The sequence below is a fragment of the Ptiloglossa arizonensis genome, chromosome 3 (genome assembly GCF_051014685.1).
Source record: "Ptiloglossa arizonensis isolate GNS036 chromosome 3, iyPtiAriz1_principal, whole genome shotgun sequence".
NCBI classification, from domain to species: domain Eukaryota; kingdom Metazoa; phylum Arthropoda; class Insecta; order Hymenoptera; family Colletidae; genus Ptiloglossa; species Ptiloglossa arizonensis.
In genome coordinates, this window is record NC_135050.1 from 9,607,661 (window position 1) to 9,626,540 (window position 18,880).

An 18,880-nucleotide genomic window follows, 5' to 3' on the forward strand; every position below is an offset into this window, starting at 1 on the left:
GGAAATCTACTAAAAGACGTCCCCGACCCCTTGAGAGTCATGTAGGATTCCTCGCATCCGGTATTACCGGGTACGGTATGTCAGCATTGCACCCAGATGCTCCCTCTGTCACCGGGCGGAGCGGAAACCGCGCTCATCTGTGATATTGTTGGGGGGAGGGGGGAGGGGGGCGTTAACCGTTCCCCTCCCATCATCACCGGTGTGGTGACACCCGAGAGGGCCACGCTGCCCTGTCGCACAGTGGGGTATTTGCCTGGAAAAGCTGGACATGACTACCGTAAAGTTTGCTTAATTTTAAAACTGCTATAACTCCGTTAAAAATTATTCGATTTCGATGAACAAAAAATCATTTTAAAGCTTGAACTTTCCACTTTTCAATCCATTCAACTACTATTATTGACATTTGCGTTTGGAACTTGAAATCCGTTGTTAGTAGAAACTACGCGAGCGGCGGTGCTGGGGCCACATGAACCCCAACATAAACTTACATAAGGTTAGGGTGTCCCAATCATCACCGGTCGATTTGAATTTCGCGCTATTTTTGAAACGCCAAACCGATTAACCTGAAATTTGACATATGTTATCCAGACAGATGGGAAATTAATTGTGGAAAGGTACACGGTGAAAGAACCCATGCAAATTATTTAGGCATGTTACGAAAAATCACGATCTTCAATGCTAACAAATTTCGTAATCATTTCTTGAAATCATGTGCCAGCAAAAAGCACTGTGCAATGCTTGGTCGCTAGATTTGTTGAAACTGGTTCAGTTGGAGATTTGGAAAAGTCACCGCGTCTCCGTACCGCTCGTTCGAGTGAAAATGTTGCTGCTGTTGCTGAAAGTGTGAGAGAAACTCCGGGCACATCAATATAACATCGTCCTCAGAAACCGAACATTTCGAGGATCAGTTTGCAAAGAATTTTGACGAAAGATTTTCATTTGCACGCTTACAAGATTTAATTATGCCAATAATATAAACCATTGGACCATTTCTAACGTCGTACATTCGTGGATTGGACGTTGCAGAAGAAAGAAGACGATGATTTTCATCTCGATGGCTACATAAATAAACAAAATTATCATATATGAGGCTTGGAAAATCCACGACAGATTGAACAATTGCCAATGCATCCAAAGCGAATCACTGTTTGGTGCGGTTTTGGTTAAAACGTGTGATTAGGCCATTTTTCTTCGAAAATGATGATGTCTGTACGAGCATAAAAATTTATATCTGGTTATTTGTCCGCCTTTTCCGAGCAAATACCCAATGTGTGCCGCCTCCCTTTCCGGTGGGCCCGAACCACCGGACCGCCCAACGGTAAGTCCCTCCCTCGCTGTCGGTGTGACAAATACTTTGTTTCTGCCTTTCGGGGGAGGGACCACCTCTCCAGAAGAACAGTTCCATCAGATGAGAGGTTCAGTGCTGACCACCACAGCAGCCTTCGTTCCAGGTGGGTGAAGCGAGGGCGCGAGGTGAATGTGCTTACTAAGAGGGCCTCATTACGCGTATACAAAAAGAGGCCACGGTCGTCCAGATCCTCTCGCTGCTGAGCATGGCCCTCGCCACGCCCGACAGCGAGAGGTCCCCCACCCCTCCGTCGCCCCACCCATGAGACGGCGTTCACCCGCCCAGACGGGACACACCTCTAGGGTGTGCCGCGCCATGTACCGGTCGCTGAGACACGCTTTACGATATCCTAGTAGATGCCCATCGCATCACAAAAAACTGAAAGGCAATGTAACTTTTAAATCATTACTTGAATTTGTCCCTGTGTTAGAGAATGATTCGCAGAAGTAACTTGATCAAGTGTCAGACTGCGTTTAAAATGTAAGGTACCTACTTCGTATTTGAGAATTTCCTTTATTTTCCACGACGTATTACTATGCATTGTTGAAATAGAATAGAATAATTTGAATTTTGAAACTTTCATCTGCAGAATGAATCACCTTGTGACAATTTTTACAACCTCTTTTAATTTCTGTGAAAAATTATGATTCGAGCAAGAAAAGGCTCTTTTATCGATATAAAATCTTCTAAAATTTAAGGATCGGCCCACCGTTTATTTCATACATGTAATTTTTTATTATTGTGCCGTGAAAAGAAGGCACAAGTTGTTTACATCGATGCACATTAAATTGTATTCATTTTTTCATTACGAGCAACTTATCGAATCAGTGACAGCATTTAAACCGGAACGAAATTTTGTTTTTTAGCTAATGTTTGATTAGAAAGCTATGCCAACGACGCAGTATTCTCTCTCACTCGGTCTCGCTACAGTCGGCATCGGTCTTTGTCGTTGTTTTCGACCAATGGTGATTCTTGCTTACGATCGTACGAGCGGCAATGGATTACGGGCGGAGCGTCGATGTAAACAACTTGTGCCTTCTTTTCGCAGCACGATAATACTATAAGGCACTTCCGAAGTATTTCATATGGAAATACGATCTTAAAAAAAAAAATAATTTTTGTTCGCTCTACCAATTATTTTCTCGTTTTTTATCTCTGCGAAATATTATTGCAGAACTATCTATAAAGCAACTGCAGCGAAAGGGGTTCAAGAACATTGCCGAAGTATCTCCTTGCACTCTTGGTAAGTGAGAACGAAACGCGAAACCTCTTGCTGAAATTCAAGTGGTTCTGTTCTCGACATTACGGCTTGTTCACTCTGAAAGTTAGCACATACTGAAAGTAGTGCACTCCACGCTTTCTTTAGCATTCTTCTGGCGTATATAGGCTCACGTGACAGCTTTAACAATAACATAGTTTATTGAAAACAGATTAAAGCTCGTGATACATTCCTTTTGATACTAATGAAACGAGTCTCGCTGTGTGCATAACTAATAAAAAGAACTTTTTAGAAAGTATATTGCTGCTATTAAAAAATAGAAGCAATATTATTCTTAAATTAGTGTTGGAGCCCGGGGAGGGGGGTATTGGATAAATGTAAGATATAATATACATAAGGATAAATGTATTTCCATCTCATAATAATTTATGCTCATTTAGTACAAATCATAAGTGTTTAATAGTCTTATTACAAGCGATTTACATTAACATTTTTGATTCTCTTTCCTAAGTCCTTTCTAATAAATAAGTAATTATAATAAAATCTAAAATCAAAAGTATTGAGAATAAAACTCATAAAATTAGAAAAACATTGTAGAATTTATATTTTTTAAACAAGCACACCTTAATAAAGATAATCATCGTGTTGAATGAAATGTGTCGAATAAACAAGATCATATTTTGATTAATAAATATTATTTTAAGAAAATTCCATTTCGTTCGAAACAACCTATTAATACTTCTTATCTCGTTTCGTCTATCGAAGCTATATTCAGAGGCCCCCAACAGACTAACGGCGATTATGAAGAAGAATAAACTAGTATCTTTGACAAATCGAACTGGGTTACGTTATTGATATCTAGATATGTCCGGCACATCTTATCCTTAATAGAGGATAAATTGAACTTTTAGTTCCGAAGGCCAATTGCAATTACAAACCCCTCCAACCTCATTCCTCTCGCGTTCTTCCGTGGCGAAACTCGCGATACGGCGCGGTAACATTTACGTGTTCACGTTGAAACTGGTGTCTACGTAAGTTTTTATTAACCTTAAATTAAAACTTAATGTGTTGACTTGCTAAACATAGCCTGCGCCGGTAAAAAGTTTCCAGGCTTTGGTTGCGCGAAAGAGTTGCAACTTCTAAAAGAGCAACTGTGTACACGCGGTTAAATTTTTCTGAAGGCAGAGATTGCAACTTCCTGCAATTGAGAAGCGTAATTATTCAAACTTGACTTTCTGAAAATAAAATATTAAAGCAAATACGTACGGAATGGGTAATTTACACCACGATATAAGCCTACGGATTCACGCGTAGCGGGAAGAGTTATGGCGATACTACAAAATGATTTCCTTGAACAACGTCTGTTCACTGCCTTCTTGCGGGACGATTGCATTCAATCTTGTAGGCATTTTCATTGCTCTTTAACATCGCCCTCCCTTTTAATATACGGTACTTCACGGCTGGTGAAAGAAATTTCGAAAGAAATTTACAATGTGGATAGATGACGACCATATATGTATTATCCGTCTACGAGATAAAAGTAGAACGTGTTTACATTCTCGGTCTGCGCGTACGATCGCAAGTATACTATCGCTAATTCGATGAGTTGCTCGTAATGAAGAAATTAATACAATTTAATCATTAATATTTTGAAAATTATTAATAGCGAAAGAAACGCATAATAATCACTAATATTTTGAAAATTATTAATAGCGAAAGAAACGCATAATAATCGCTAATATTTTGAAAATTATTAATAGCGAAAGAAACTAATTTGTATTTATTAAAAATAATACAAATCTACTTACATTCATTTCTATCTAGATAAATTTTATATAATTACAATTTACATAAACACAAGTCACACTAACATTAAAACAAGCATAACCTTTACATTTTCTTACATTACAAATCAGAAAAGTAATACCGGTTTTAATACCAACGTGACTCGTTTTTATGTAAATTGTAATTACATAGAGTTTATCTTGATAGAAATATAAGGGGATTTATATTAGTTTTAGTAAATACAAATTAGTTCTTTTCGCTATAAATAACTATCAAAGTATTGATAATTGTCACGCATGTTAAATTGTATTCATTTCTTCATTACGAGACATTTATCAACTCAGTGATAATAACTAAACCGTAAACACATTTCTCTATTCACAAATACTTGATATTTTATTGGGAGCCTATGTCGATACATCTTACCACAAATTTATTCTCATTCAGGCTTGAGATCATCGTCTTTGACCAATGACGATTCTTGCGTGTGATCGCAGGAGCAGCAATGGTTTATGAAGCAAAGATGTAAACAAGTTGTGCCTTCTTCTCGTGGACGGATAATAGATCTACGAATGTATAAAAGTTGAAAGAAATCCATAAGAGTGAGGGGAGGGCTTCCATCGATTTTGAATAAGGTCCTATTATTGCTACCGTTATCTCTACTATCGAAATTAACCGATGGTACATTTGACATGTTTTACCTGGTCAAAGGTATTAATTCCACATAATGTACTTTTCCCGCGTCTCGCGTGCCACGCCACATACTTATTTTGCTACAATGTAACACCAATTGCTGTACTTTCTACACGAGTTTATCGACCGGTTCGTGCTTGAATATCTTATGACTTGACGTTTCGTGTAATGTAGTGCTTTCACAAAAACTCAGCGATGAGAGCAGCGCGACGAATGAAGTGAGTGACAGGTGCAAACGTCGACCATTAAAGGACCCTTGAACGCGAGCACGCGATTCTGTTACAACAGTTGATATACGCACGATTAATTACCTATTCAAATTTTAGTCATTAAGTTAATTGATCGTTCTGTAGTTGCACGTGCACTTGAACACGTTGGTACAATTTCGTTGAATGAATACACTGAAATTTGAATGTCATAAAGTTGTTCTTTGAGAGTTCTCGAATAGTTGACAAATTATTATTTAATGAATCAGAAGAGATCTCGTCTCATTAAATGTAAACGTACGTCGTACTTCAAAAATTTGTGTTAATTAAGGAAGAAAGTTGCTGTTAAGTTGTCTGTCGAATAAATTCTTAATAAACTATATGGAATATAAAAGCAATGGAAGCCCTTAAACTGCTAAAGAAATGAATTTTCAAAAAGTGCGATATAATTAAGAAGTAAAAATTGAAAAATTATAAGCTCGTGAGTAATCAGTAAAATGCGTGATAAATGAACTTTGAGCAGTTGAATTCGAATGAAAGGAAAAATGAAATTTATTGGAAAAACAATCAAATCGGTCCATTACTATTTGACTACCGTTTATATAATTCTTAATTACTTTATATCGCGATATATAGACGTTATTTTAACGTGTGATAAAGATTTATCTAGAAAGTATTATATGTATTTATTGAAAATTACATTAAATTTTGTATTTAATTAGTTTACTTTCAAGTATTCAATAAACTAAGAATCTTTAGGAACGTTGCTTTTTCCACTATAACGGACACGAATAAATGGGGAATGGTTAGTGAAAGCTACGAATAGTACTCTTTATACACAAGTACAATCGATTTTAAGCGAACTTTGCGATAATACAGTGACAATACATAATCAACGGAGGACTAAATAACGAACAATTCTAACCTCACCTCGAAACAACTGTAGATAAAGTGTATTTATAACAGAAAGTTACTCAAGGTTGAGTAACCATTACTTCCAAAAACACACTAGTTATTCTGTGGCAAACAAAACTTAAATTTTCTATCTTATATACCCCGATATCTCGTGAGCCCAGAAGCTTTTAGACATATGTATTACAGTCCAGTAGAACATCCTAATATCTTATGGGCTTGGAAACTGTTCGAAGAACAACTTCAACTTCACTTAGGTGGAAGTTGAATTCAACCGAACAGCTTTCTCGATGCCCTCAGGGTCTAGAAGCAAATCTGTGAGCTTATCTAACCAATGCCAACTGACTTTCTCTGCAAAAACAGCCTTTCATAGCATTTTTAGTAACGTTCGTTGACCAATCAACTCTTTTCCTGAACGTCGTATATAACAATTTCATAATCCCCTTACCTGGCGAGTCTGGAGCATGTTGATCACTTATTTCTTGTATCTTTTATATTATACCGAAAACAATATTTATAGTATATAGTATAGTCCACTGAAAATAGCCCACCTTCGTATCTTCGCTAAACGAAACAGTAGGGGGAAATGTTGCTAACTTAAAGAGTCGAACGATCGTGTTTTACTTTTCGTTGATAAATTATCGATATAAATAAAGCCACTAAATTTTATTTATAAACTACTTGGGAAATATAATTTCGAGAAAAACGACTTAAAAATTTTGTACACCAATAATCATTCATATAATGAAAAATTATTAAGTCGGCTCAGAGTATAGAGACCTTTTTCTTGTTTGAGCATATTCTGTTTTACTGATTCTTTTGTTTCCTTATCGACTCGAATTCTCTCTTCTCATAGAATTTTGTTAGGGGTCTATCGGTTGCCCCTAAATTTTCTTTTCTTTCTTCTTTGCCTTTTCGTACAGGGACAGCTGTTCTTGTTTTCTTCTTATACATTTTCTGATAATCTACTACTTTAAATTCTTCCCACTTCGAACTTCATTTTATCCTTATGTACATTCTAAATACTAGAGAACTCACGGTATAATAAAGGTTATGTCGTCTAGTCGACAGAACCAATATGGCTTTTTATTGTAGAACAAAAAGAATGGACCTGTTAAATCTTCTTCGTTGATCTAGATCTTTTAGGAATAAGGTTCCAGCGAAGCGGCGGGAGAATTTGCATACATCTACGATAAAAATGCCACTCACCGTGGCATCCTTCGAACAGTCATAACTTTCTTAATTTTAGGAGTGCAAATTTTAGGGTTTTGCAAATATATCTTTAAAACTATATTCTTTAGAAAAATGTAAAGAAACGATTTTTTCAGAGGTTCACACTAGAATATCTCTTGAAGCATTTCCAAATGTTAAGGTGATATTGAATTTTAAAAATAGCACCTTTTATTCTTTTGTTTGTTTCATTGCGTACTGCAACTGATACAAATAATTCTCCAAATATGTATTATTTAATTTAATTAAAAAACCAATGCTTAGTTTCTCGTATTCGTCGATTATGAATTATTGGTTACCTTCGAGGTAACGTTTAGAAAGTTCAAGGTCACTGTGATATCTTAAAAAATACGTAAATAATTTGAACAATTTTTCTTCAATGCTTCTACAATACTTCATTAAACCTACTGGATCTTATTGAAGACATTTATACCAAACATAATCGGTAAATTAATTGAAAAAAGTGATAGTAAATGTTACAGTGAACCTCTTTCGGGACTGTTGTATTGATTCCCTATCCAGTCTCACTATCCAATCCATGTAACAAAATGATACAATCCAAATAGTCGCGGTACCAATCCACTTTTGTTGAAGTAAAATTTTCTTAACAATGTCTATTGCTTTTGACAGAGTGCGCAGTGAAGAGCGGGGGATCGGTTGTGGAACACCATCCATCTTCTTACTGGCCGCAACCCTTTAGCCAACCTTACTTCGACAACACGACGAAGAGGGAGACGACTGCGACCGTCGACCAAACCGCTCACCTGCACTGCAGAGTGAGCAATCTTGGCGATCGTGCTGTAAGTTTCGAGTTTCCTTATTGGCCTGACCCCGTGTAATAAGAACGCGAGAGCTAGGGGAAAGTCGTGTTTGAGTAGGCGGTCGATGAAACAGTCTCATTCGGGTTTAACCACTATACGCGTTTTTTTTTTTGGGGGGACTTTTCTCTTCTTTCTATCGATCGAAGATTTTTTTAGCAATTTCTTCCGAGGTTTCTGGATCTGATTTTAAACTTTCTAACGGTAGCGGTTAGATTTTCTGTCGAGAACCACGGTCGGGGAAAGTGAAAACGGATAGAACGTGCACTTAATTTCTTACGTATTAGGTTGTTCGGAATTGTTATTTCTTTTTTCTGGTGATAATGAAAGACGATTTTTTTTAAAGTGTACAAATATTTTATTAAATTGTATACTCTCTATTTTGGAAAACGAAATGATTTTCCGAACAACCGAATATTTGGGCAAAGTGAATTCCATATTGTTGCAACGTGTCGGTGAGATTTTTCTTTTCTTATGTAAAAGTTTACGATAGCGTAGAAAATAATTTCGAAGACGCAGCATAGAAGCTTATTGTAAACAAGAATTTGTTTAACCTTTCTATGTTCTTTGCCAAGGAATTTTTAATTATTGGCAAAGGTGTACATAATACGAGACATTGAAACTACTAAGAATTTAAGAAATTCTTTTGTTTCCTTTTGTAAATTTTGTTTACCTTCTTTATTGTACAATATTACTGTTGCGCGTAAAAGGTGAACATGTATTTACTTTGAAAAATGTAAAATCAGTTAGATAAAATTTGCAAAGTTGCAGCTGAATCATTATTTATAGCTTAACCTCAATTTCCATTCTTCGGCTATATATTTTATTAATAAAAGAACAGAAGATAAATTTATATAAAATACAGAGTGTCCCGTAATAAATGGTACAACTGAAAAAGAAGTACTTCTACATTTTTAAATAAACCGAAAATATGGAACGAAATTGCTTTCTTCTAGCGTTTAAATGTTGACCAAATAAAGTTACCAAACAGTAAATACTATTTCTAATTATAAATAGTAATATTTACACATTATATAATTGATATTTTTAATCAGATTTCATAAACCGAATTTGAATAAACCGTGAACGTGCCCCAAATAGATTCAACGTCCATTTTTCTGTATGAAAACGGACGTTAGTTTATATTTTCCATTTATTTTCCAATACGAAATCACATCTTTGTCGGTTGCACCACTCATTGCGGAATACACTCTACTCTCAACAACAAAACTTTCCCTTCAAGCGGAACTAAATATTTCAATTAAACGTAAAAATTATTACATTCTTTTTAACCTTACAGAAACTTGCTTGTGCAAAATGACCTTTAAACAATTTTTATCTGTTGCAAAATAATTGTACTCCTGCGGTCCGCGACATAGTAGCAAAGTGCCAGTTAGCTTCCGGCCAAAATTCACTATCGAATTTCAGCTTTAACCTGTTACGTTGTTCAAGAGATTTTAAGATTATCGGAAACGTTTAATTTAAAATAGTAATTCGAACAATCGGAGTTCACGTAGGATTGAATTGTCGGAAAATTGACGCGACAGAGAACGTGTGTGCCAGTCACTATCCGCGAACATCTTAATGGAAAGTACTCTCACGGATAAGTGCACGGGTCGCCGTCAGATAGTGACATTACTCGTTATCGGTGTTACTCATGCATCACCGCGTGACACACAGGAACCCGTCAGAATCCAATCACCGCTCGTAATCGACGATAAATCAGATTTCTGTCCACCTCTTCCCCACTTCAGTCACTGTGCCGCGTACACAGCTCTCTATCTACGCCGACCCAGACGTTTATATTCGCGGTGTAAAATCAATGTGGCAACATACGGTACATTGTCATTGGATGCGACAACTTTATGTCATTTGTTGTTTCGAGGGGCATTGAAAAATTCAACGCATCGTTTCATTTGTCTATCTATGCAGGATAAATTCATTGGAGCATTCGTAAAGCGTACACCGTAGCGAATCAAAATTCGCCGATGTGCATTCGCTCTGGAAAAAGTTGCAAACAACTTTCACTGGGACGATATATACAGCTCTCCGGAAACTTATACTTACCCGATGATTGTTGGTTAGTTTTACAATCGCAATAATAATGAATTGCCATATGCAAAAAACAGTATTCAGAATAATAGTGTGTTTAAAATAATGTATAATATAATCCCCTTTGTAAATACGGTGTCTTAATACAGTCGTGAGGGAAGAGCGAACTCTTCAGATTATAAAAGTTTTAACTTATTCAAGTTTTCGAGTAAGAGATGCTTAATAAACGTAAATTCAACATACAGACGCCTTGTACGGAGATTAATCATTTTTCAATTGTTTAAAGGAAGAAAAATTCAATTTTTTTATTTCACTTGAATTATTTACTGTGTAAATATATATACAAGCAAAAATACTGAAAAGCAATGTATCTTTTAAATCATTATTTGAATTTATCTCTGTCCAACGGAATGATTCACAGAAGTAACGTTATCAAGTGCCAGACTGCATTTAAAATGTAAAAGACCTACTTTGTATTTTAGAGTTTCCTTCGTTCTCTACGACGCAATACTATGCATTATTGAAATAGAACAGAATAATCTGAATTTTGAAATTTTCATTTGCATGACAAGTTTAACAACATTTATAAATTCATTTATCTCTGGATTTTATTTTTATGCGATTTCGTTTACAGTGTAGCGATACCAATTTAGAACGAGATCCATGGTATCTTCTCGATAAATGTGAAAGCCTCGGAAGCAAAATTCGCGTTTATAAAGAAACATCCATGGAACTGTATACCTCTGTTGGTATTTTGTCAGCAGTGACGACTATAGGAAAGGACATGACGCGAAAAAGAAAGAAAATTACAGAAACCATTTTCAGTTTTCTTCTGCCACTTATACTGACTTCTATCCATTCAGCCAGACAAATATATATCGAAATTCTTCAAAGTTTTCTCATTTTATAATTCTCTGTATGGTACATCTGTCTTTGCCCGATACGCGTCAATTTTGCACAAGAAATGCAAGCAATCAAGTTAAAGACCACTTAATCCCTCACAACATTAATATCAGGTGTACAACTTTCTACAATTACCTAATAATCTTTTAATTTTTGCTTTCTCTTCGTAAAACCTTTATCGATGTATTTGTAAGATCTTTCCGATTGACTTTCGCAGGACGAACGTGGGTCGCTTAGGACCCAAACTTTCCACAACTAAAACGTCTATCGATCGGGAAGGTTTGGGGGCACATCTGTGTCACTTGAACCTCCAGGTCGACGGAAAGTAATTTATGATCATTCGGCGTAGGAGTCACTTGTTTCACAGATGTTAGCTGTTTCTGTGACCTTACGTTACTCGTCTTTCAGACATTCAACAGAGCAGTCCAAGTACCTATTTCAAGAGTCTTTTCCATACGTTTAAAATGACCGAATATTTGAGTAACGATAATTTTGTATAGAAATTCTGGAGAAAATTAACGAATACTATTTATTTCCTAAATACGATGGTTTTTCTTCTCTCTATAATAAATCTATTCGTCGAACACAAGGAAAAGAATTACACTTTGGGATCTGTTTATGCGTGATCTTTTCATGGGTCAGAAATGATCCAACTTCGGACACCACGAGATCGGTCCTTCTTAGGGTTAAAATAAGACCGAAAAAGAAATATTCTTTGGAGCATAAAATATTTGTTTCATTACTTTGGTAATAATCAATCTTTCATTTGTACTTTAATTTTGTTTCCAATACTTGGCACTATAATTTTAACAGTTCACATTGTTGTGTCGAATATCGTAACACACATTCGCACGATTTGACGTAAAACCTGCGGATAACGAGTGAAAACATTGCGGTAGAAAATTAACTAGCATTTCCGCACTGTCTCTAATTGATGTCCGCTAACAGCAAATACCTTTTGTCGCGATTAATTTTCTACCGAGACATTCAGGGGCATCGATTCTCTCTTCTCAACACTGTTCAGCCGGGAGAATAAACGTTTCACCACTGTTCTAATTATATTTGACTGAAAGTTAAATTGGACTGTAAAGTTTTTTTCCGGCGAAAAATTACAGGGTCGACATGCGGGGCTGGGATAATTGAGTTCGATAGAAGCGGAGGCCATGGACGAAGATTATTGCGGATCCGTTAAATGTTTTCACATCGAGAGCTTTGTCGAAACTTTTTTCCCCGGCAAAATACGGCTTCCCGCGATTGAATGTAATACGAAATTTCGGCGGACAAAGCGCGCCGAGTGGAGGGAAGATTTTCTCGATAATTCTGCGTCGGATTTACCAAAGCGTAGAAATATAAATTTTACCTCTCTTCCGTTCCGCTTTATCCAATAAATATTCAATTCGATTTTGTAGAATTATTCAACCGTAATAGTTAAAGGTTATAAGGATTTATTCTCGTTCTTTTGTCCTCCTTGCGCGAAATTTATTACATCGTGAAATTTTCAACGCTCCACTTTTATTCCTCGTAATTAATTTGTCGATATTGTCCCCGAACTTCAAGGTGACACGAATGTAATAAACATTATTAATAGCAGTTTATCGAGATACTATTGTATACTTAATTTAACGTCTCGATACGTATTCAAGATCGTGAGAACAACCACGCGTTCAAAACGTGTCACTTGTTTTGCAATTGTCCAAGTTCAATTGATACAGAATAAAGCTAGTATAAAAATACCATTCTTCTTAAGAGAAAAGAACGATTAGTAACAAGTGCAGTCTATTTTACGCTGGTTATTCGATTCTGATTCTTTAAGAATCAAGAAAGCAAGTTGAATATGTACTTCTATAAAAATTCCTGATCCATTTTCCTAAGCAGTTGTGCTTCCTTTATTCGAGAAATCATGGTTTCGCTGTATAAGCTTTCTAAGGAAAAGTAAGGTCAGCTATAGTGCTTTCATCTTCTAAGGCAGTGGTTCTCTAACTTTTCTTGTTCGAGGTATTATACTTCTCTACCGCGCATTCTTTTATTATTTCGACAATTGTCTCGCGATATCTCTAAACTAAAATATATCTATATCTAACTGTTCCGTTTCTCAAGTAGTTCAACTTAAATAATGTAATAGTTAATAAACGTTTATTGTTGAACAGAAAAGACACGATTGTCATAGGGGTAATCCTACAGTGTAGAATATTTACGTATCTCTATAAAATCAGTTTTACATTGATAATCGTATATTACAAACATGTACATCCATCGATGTTTGTTCAAAATAAAAATTATTCAAAAATCTAAGAAAAATATTTTCTGCCGGTTTTCCTTTAAAAAATTCTACTGTGCGTTTAATGAATGTTTTCAATATCGCTAAAAGTCTATCTCGAAAAATGTTATGTTGGCTTACGATCGGAGATTTTTAGATAAACCGTGTACACGAAACACCGAAAGACAAGAAGTCTACATGTATTTCACTCGTGTAAAAGCATTGTCCTGCTCGATCGATATAAATTTCCTGTTCGTACGCAAAACTCATTCGCATAAAAATTGTCTTACTTTGTTTTCAGGTTTCGTGGATTAGACAACGAGATTTGCACATTCTCACCGTAGGAATCTTAACGTACACAAACGATCAGCGTTTCCGGTCGTTGCACAGCGACGGGAGTAACGAATGGACCCTGAGGATTAGTCCGTCGCAGATTCGAGATAGCGGGATATACGAGTGTCAGGTCTCAACCGAGCCGAAAATCAGCCAAGCATTTAACTTGAGCGTCGTAGGTCAGTAAATGGAAAATATGTAATTTCTATTTGTATAGAGTAGATCCTTCCAAACACGATTGACGAGTTATCGATGGCTCAGCATTCGATACTTTTGCAACAGTAATTATTCCTCTCTTATATGGCCTTTTGCGAGGAGAAGCGTGTGTTTCGAGTGGAGTAAATTGATATTTCAAATATATGCTACATTTTCGACTTCACGTAAAAATGTTCGTGTTTAACAGTAGCAGCTGTTTTTCTTGATAGCCGATACAAAGAAGAATTCCTTTCCTGAATTTTGTGTCGAGTAATTCCATCATGAAAATGGGAATCTCTGAACACTGGCGGGCTGTGCCAGGCATTCACCATAAACTGAGATCATGTCAGCCTTTCCGGCATTCGTGTATTTTATTTCCTTCTGTGTCCCACCCGGAAGTTCATTGTTTAAGCGACAATAGTCAAGTGCAGAATCTGAATCAGCCTTGAAGTAGGAATAGTCCGCTGCATACCTCCCGCAAACCAAGGCTACCTACTAGAGGTCACAGCTTTGAATGTGATTTATTTATTTATATAGATCCTACTTTAGTAGCGTACCAGGAACGCAGAAACAACCGAGAAAGTCTACGTATTCTATTCAATTGGAATACATCCTTGTTTTCCGAATTATAAACATTTTTATACTCTACTAAGGTGTAGCTTACTTATCGTACTTCATAGGAAGTATTTAAAGTATCTGTATTTACAGGTATTTCTCCAATTCTTTGACAGTCTTATTATCTGTATTGACTGTAGTTTACTTATCGTATTTCATAGGAAGTATTTAAAGTATCTGTATTTACAAGTATTTCTCCAATTCTTTGACAGTCTTATTATCTGTGTCGGTTGTAGCTCACTTATCGTACTTCATAGAAAGTATTTAAAGTATCTGTATTTTCAGGTATTTCTCCAATTCTTTGACACTCTTACTATCTGTGTTGACGTAGCATACCAACACTGGCAATGGATACTGCATAAACAATTGTTTTCACTATATTATTGAATTGTATCGAAGTATTGTTTAAAAATCAATTCATTGCCCATCTAAGTATACCACCGTCCAGTAACTGTTTTATACATTTAAGTCGGGACACCCTATATATTCATGTCTGTTTCAGAAATGCATTGATCTAATGCTGGGCCCATTATGTTTGCAGTGTCGAAGGCGAAGATTAACGGTAATTCAGAGCTGTACATCAAAAGCGGAAGCGATATCAATCTAACCTGCATCGTATTGCAGACTCCTGATCCGCCGTCCTTCATTTATTGGTGAGTTTAATTGGACTTTCCCGAATTCACTTTACGTTCGAACATAAATGCCGAATTCGCACGCTTACCGCGCGACACGAACGAACTTCGCCAATGAGGTTCTCCATGAGTCATCGGAGTACTTCTGCGTGAGTTTCGATTATAAGCAACAATGGACACATAATTCGATGCGAATAGGCAGAAAACATATCGGAATCACTCTCTTTCCTCTTCTTACACTATGTGATAATGGTACGCTTTATTGACCAAACTGGCAAAAATACAAATTTCACCACCGTCTTAGGTGGTAATCGTTTCAATTAAAAGTATTATTTCGTGCTTTATTAATGGATCATTTCTATCATATTTCTCATCGTATTTTGTTAATAAGTTACGAAAGAAAAAATTTGGATGTCGTAAGTTGTTAACATGTTTTTGAAGTCTGGACTGAAGCCTGAAGTAATTCAAATATTTATTTTAATATTTGTTGACGAAATTACCTCTGAACGAGGTCCCTCTTCCTCTGCACTCTTCTCGCATGCGTACTGTACATAACTAATATGGATTCGTACCAATGGCTCAATTCATAGTCACTTCTTTCTCCTTTGCATATTATTTTTATTCTATATGTCGGCTAAAATCATGTTAAATTGATCTTGACCATTTTTTGGTAAAAAGTAATTTCTCAAATTTGATATATAAATGTGCAGCCGACCAAAAACTGACAAACTTGTGTTCGAACCATTTTTTTACTAGACGAACGAAAATGTTTGAAAAAATATGGTTAAAGGCTCAGAAAATACACTGTATACTATATGTACAAGGTAGCTATAAATATAAAAAAGTAACATCAGGGATGAATTCTTCACACACTATTATGAAGCTATCTAGAATCAACCAGTAAGGTCACACATAAGGTACAAAACGTTGATAGTAACGAAAGTTATTAAAATAAACAAATTTTGGTAACTAAAAAAGAAAATCACATAGAATAAATATTTATATAAAATAGTTCCATCATTGTTATGTAACGAATTTAATTCTGAAGTTAAACTCACATAACACCTTGTATAATGGTATGTTTTTTTGATATATCGTCACTTGATATTTGAATGAATTAAAACTTTGCTAACAGTTCATTTGCAATGTAATAATAGCCCGAAGGTAGTTAAGCCAATGAGCTAGACGCCAAAGTAGTTTTCTCGCAATTTCAATTAACCTGGAAATCGATCTCGTTGGAATGATAAACGCAGTATGTGGATAAGGACCGATTGTCTTTTTCTCGAGTAGGTATTGAAATAACATGCAGGGTACTCGGAACATTATATTCATGAAACAATTACCATAATCTTATTGGATCGAAGTAGTAGTTTTAGTACATTTTGAATTTCCCTATAAATTTAACCACTAACTTTTACCTTCTTATCAATGTTAATCGATTAATAATAATTACTGTTACCGATTTACGTAGATGTGCATCGACTCACTTTTTTCAAATACGATTGCCCAGGAGAAGTTTTCGAGGACAGTCTTATCGAGCTTCCAATGTAAAATCATGTATACTCGTTCGTGTGGAATTCATGTGGGTTTGGTTTTATTTTGTCCGTGGTTACAAGCATTTGCTTACATCTGCTGACTCGTCTCGTTGGACCGAGTGTAATTGAAAGTTTTTAAACCAAAGTTATACACCGGCTATACGAATTCTTTCGATCTTGGAAATAAATGGCTCAGTTTAGATTAAGAGACCGATATATCACAGTTCGAAACAATATTTTCAGAACTGTTGATTTTACATAAATATTAACGTTATACTGCGGTGATAGAAACGATTGTCGAGCATTAGATTTGAGGGATTTTAATTTTTGCGAGAATCTGCCGTGTTGTTCATGAAATTTAGTATTAAGGAAACGTTAACTTTCCTTGTTTAATGTTTTGATATTTTTAGATGATCCCTCGATGTAACAATAAATGAGTGATTGCGATTCGTTCCTCGAAATTTTTTTGTGAATTTTTAATCCTCGAGTTGTCAAATTCGTTAAAACCTTCTAATTGCTGAATTTTCGTGTACGTTGTTTTAGTGTTATACATTTTTCGATTTATTATTTATTGAAATATTCTTGAAGTAGGAATCATTTGCTTTTTCCTTCGTTTCTGAAACGTCTTTCGGTAACATGGTACGAATTAATCGCGTTGTACGAGGTTACCAGTACGATATAATGAAATTATTTTGTAGACGAATGTTTTGGAGATAGAAACACACGCGAATAATGGAAACACTAATTGTGTTGTGTACCAACTTTATGAATATAAAGTTAGAAATTCCACGGTTAATTTCCAGACACCCTAATAGAGTAATTCCCGCTTTCAAGTGATAAAATTGAAATTGCCAATTTATTTGAAAATAGGGTGGATAGTAATTTTCATAAAATCGCGCTTCGAGTATATCGTTTGACTATGAATGCAAACAGGATTCAATGAGAGTAAGCAAGGTAGAGAACACCGTGCGAGGCTCGCATTGCTCGTACTGGATGACCGAAACCATCAAACGAGATCGAACACGTATCGATCAGCCAACCACAAGTGCAAAATAAAAATGTTCATACTTTTCGTTACGTCTTTATGGGAGTATTATAATTTGATCGGTGAAGATTTCTTAATATAGATAATTCCAAACACGACATCATATCGAAAAGTTTCTTGACTTAAAAATAATCTAAATACGATCGTGTTTGGCCTTGTTTCATCTTAAAAATCTTATCTATTTATTAATAATTCTGACGTGAGCGTACGATGAAAAATATGACAAGAGTAAATGGTGCAAAAATGGAGTTAAACGGTTGCAAAAATTGTTGCTACATAACCAGGGATTACTGTATAATGAACATTAGAACGCAATTTTCTAATAAAATATCCAGACATTGTTTTACTTCCTCCTATTTTTATTAAGGAGTTAGGACACTGACGCGTTTAAGTATTAACCATATTTTCAAACATCAAGAGAAAGAAACAACCATTTATATAAGTTTTTGTGGCTCATTTTGCAACGGTATAAACTGTAAAAAAAAAGAGCAGTGTGAATTTTGTTCCAATTGTCATTTATTTAAATTTTTAACGGCATTCTTCTGGAATAGCTGTATTTCACCCATCGAAGTTGTACAAAAAATGTGTATGCTTTTTGTTCAGATATTCCAAAATAATTAAAAATTAAAAAAAATCCGATTATCGATACCTAACATAGATATATTATAGCAACAGTATCAGTTAAAAATGTGTGTGCTTTTTGTTTATATATTCCGAAATGATTGAAAATGTAAAAAAATCCGATTATCGATACCTAACATACATATATTGTAGCAACAGTATCTGCAAAATTTCAAAGCGATTGGATCTCGAGATATTTTGCAGGTCGTTTTTAAAAATACAGTTTCGTGAAAAACGCGTTCAGTTATTCCTGCTTCATACGTATGGTCCTTTGCTTCAATTTCAGCCTCTTGCAAGCCCAATCAAAGAGATCTATGGACGATTCTATCTTCTTTTGAACATTCAAACATTCGTTTATTGGCTATTTGTATCCTTTCTTCGTCGAGCGTGTTGCATATTGCAGTGGCTGTTTGCCCTATTGTTACGTTCATATTGCTCACAATTAATAGTACACTAGAAGAACCTGTGTTAAAAATACTGA

General features: G+C 35.6%; 1 protein-coding gene across 2 annotated transcripts in view; it reads left to right on the forward strand.

Annotated features, from left to right (window-relative positions):
* Window positions 1-18,880, forward strand: part of LOC143144172 (protein amalgam) — a 142,943-nt gene that overhangs the window by 86,762 nt on the left and 37,301 nt on the right. For both annotated transcript variants that reach the window (XM_076306290.1, XM_076306289.1), the window contains exons 3-5: window positions 8,024-8,193; window positions 13,725-13,935; window positions 15,108-15,219. In XM_076306290.1, the coding sequence (XP_076162405.1) occupies window positions 8,024-8,193; window positions 13,725-13,935; window positions 15,108-15,219 (493 nt within the window). The remainder of the gene's footprint in view (window positions 1-8,023; window positions 8,194-13,724; window positions 13,936-15,107; window positions 15,220-18,880) is intronic.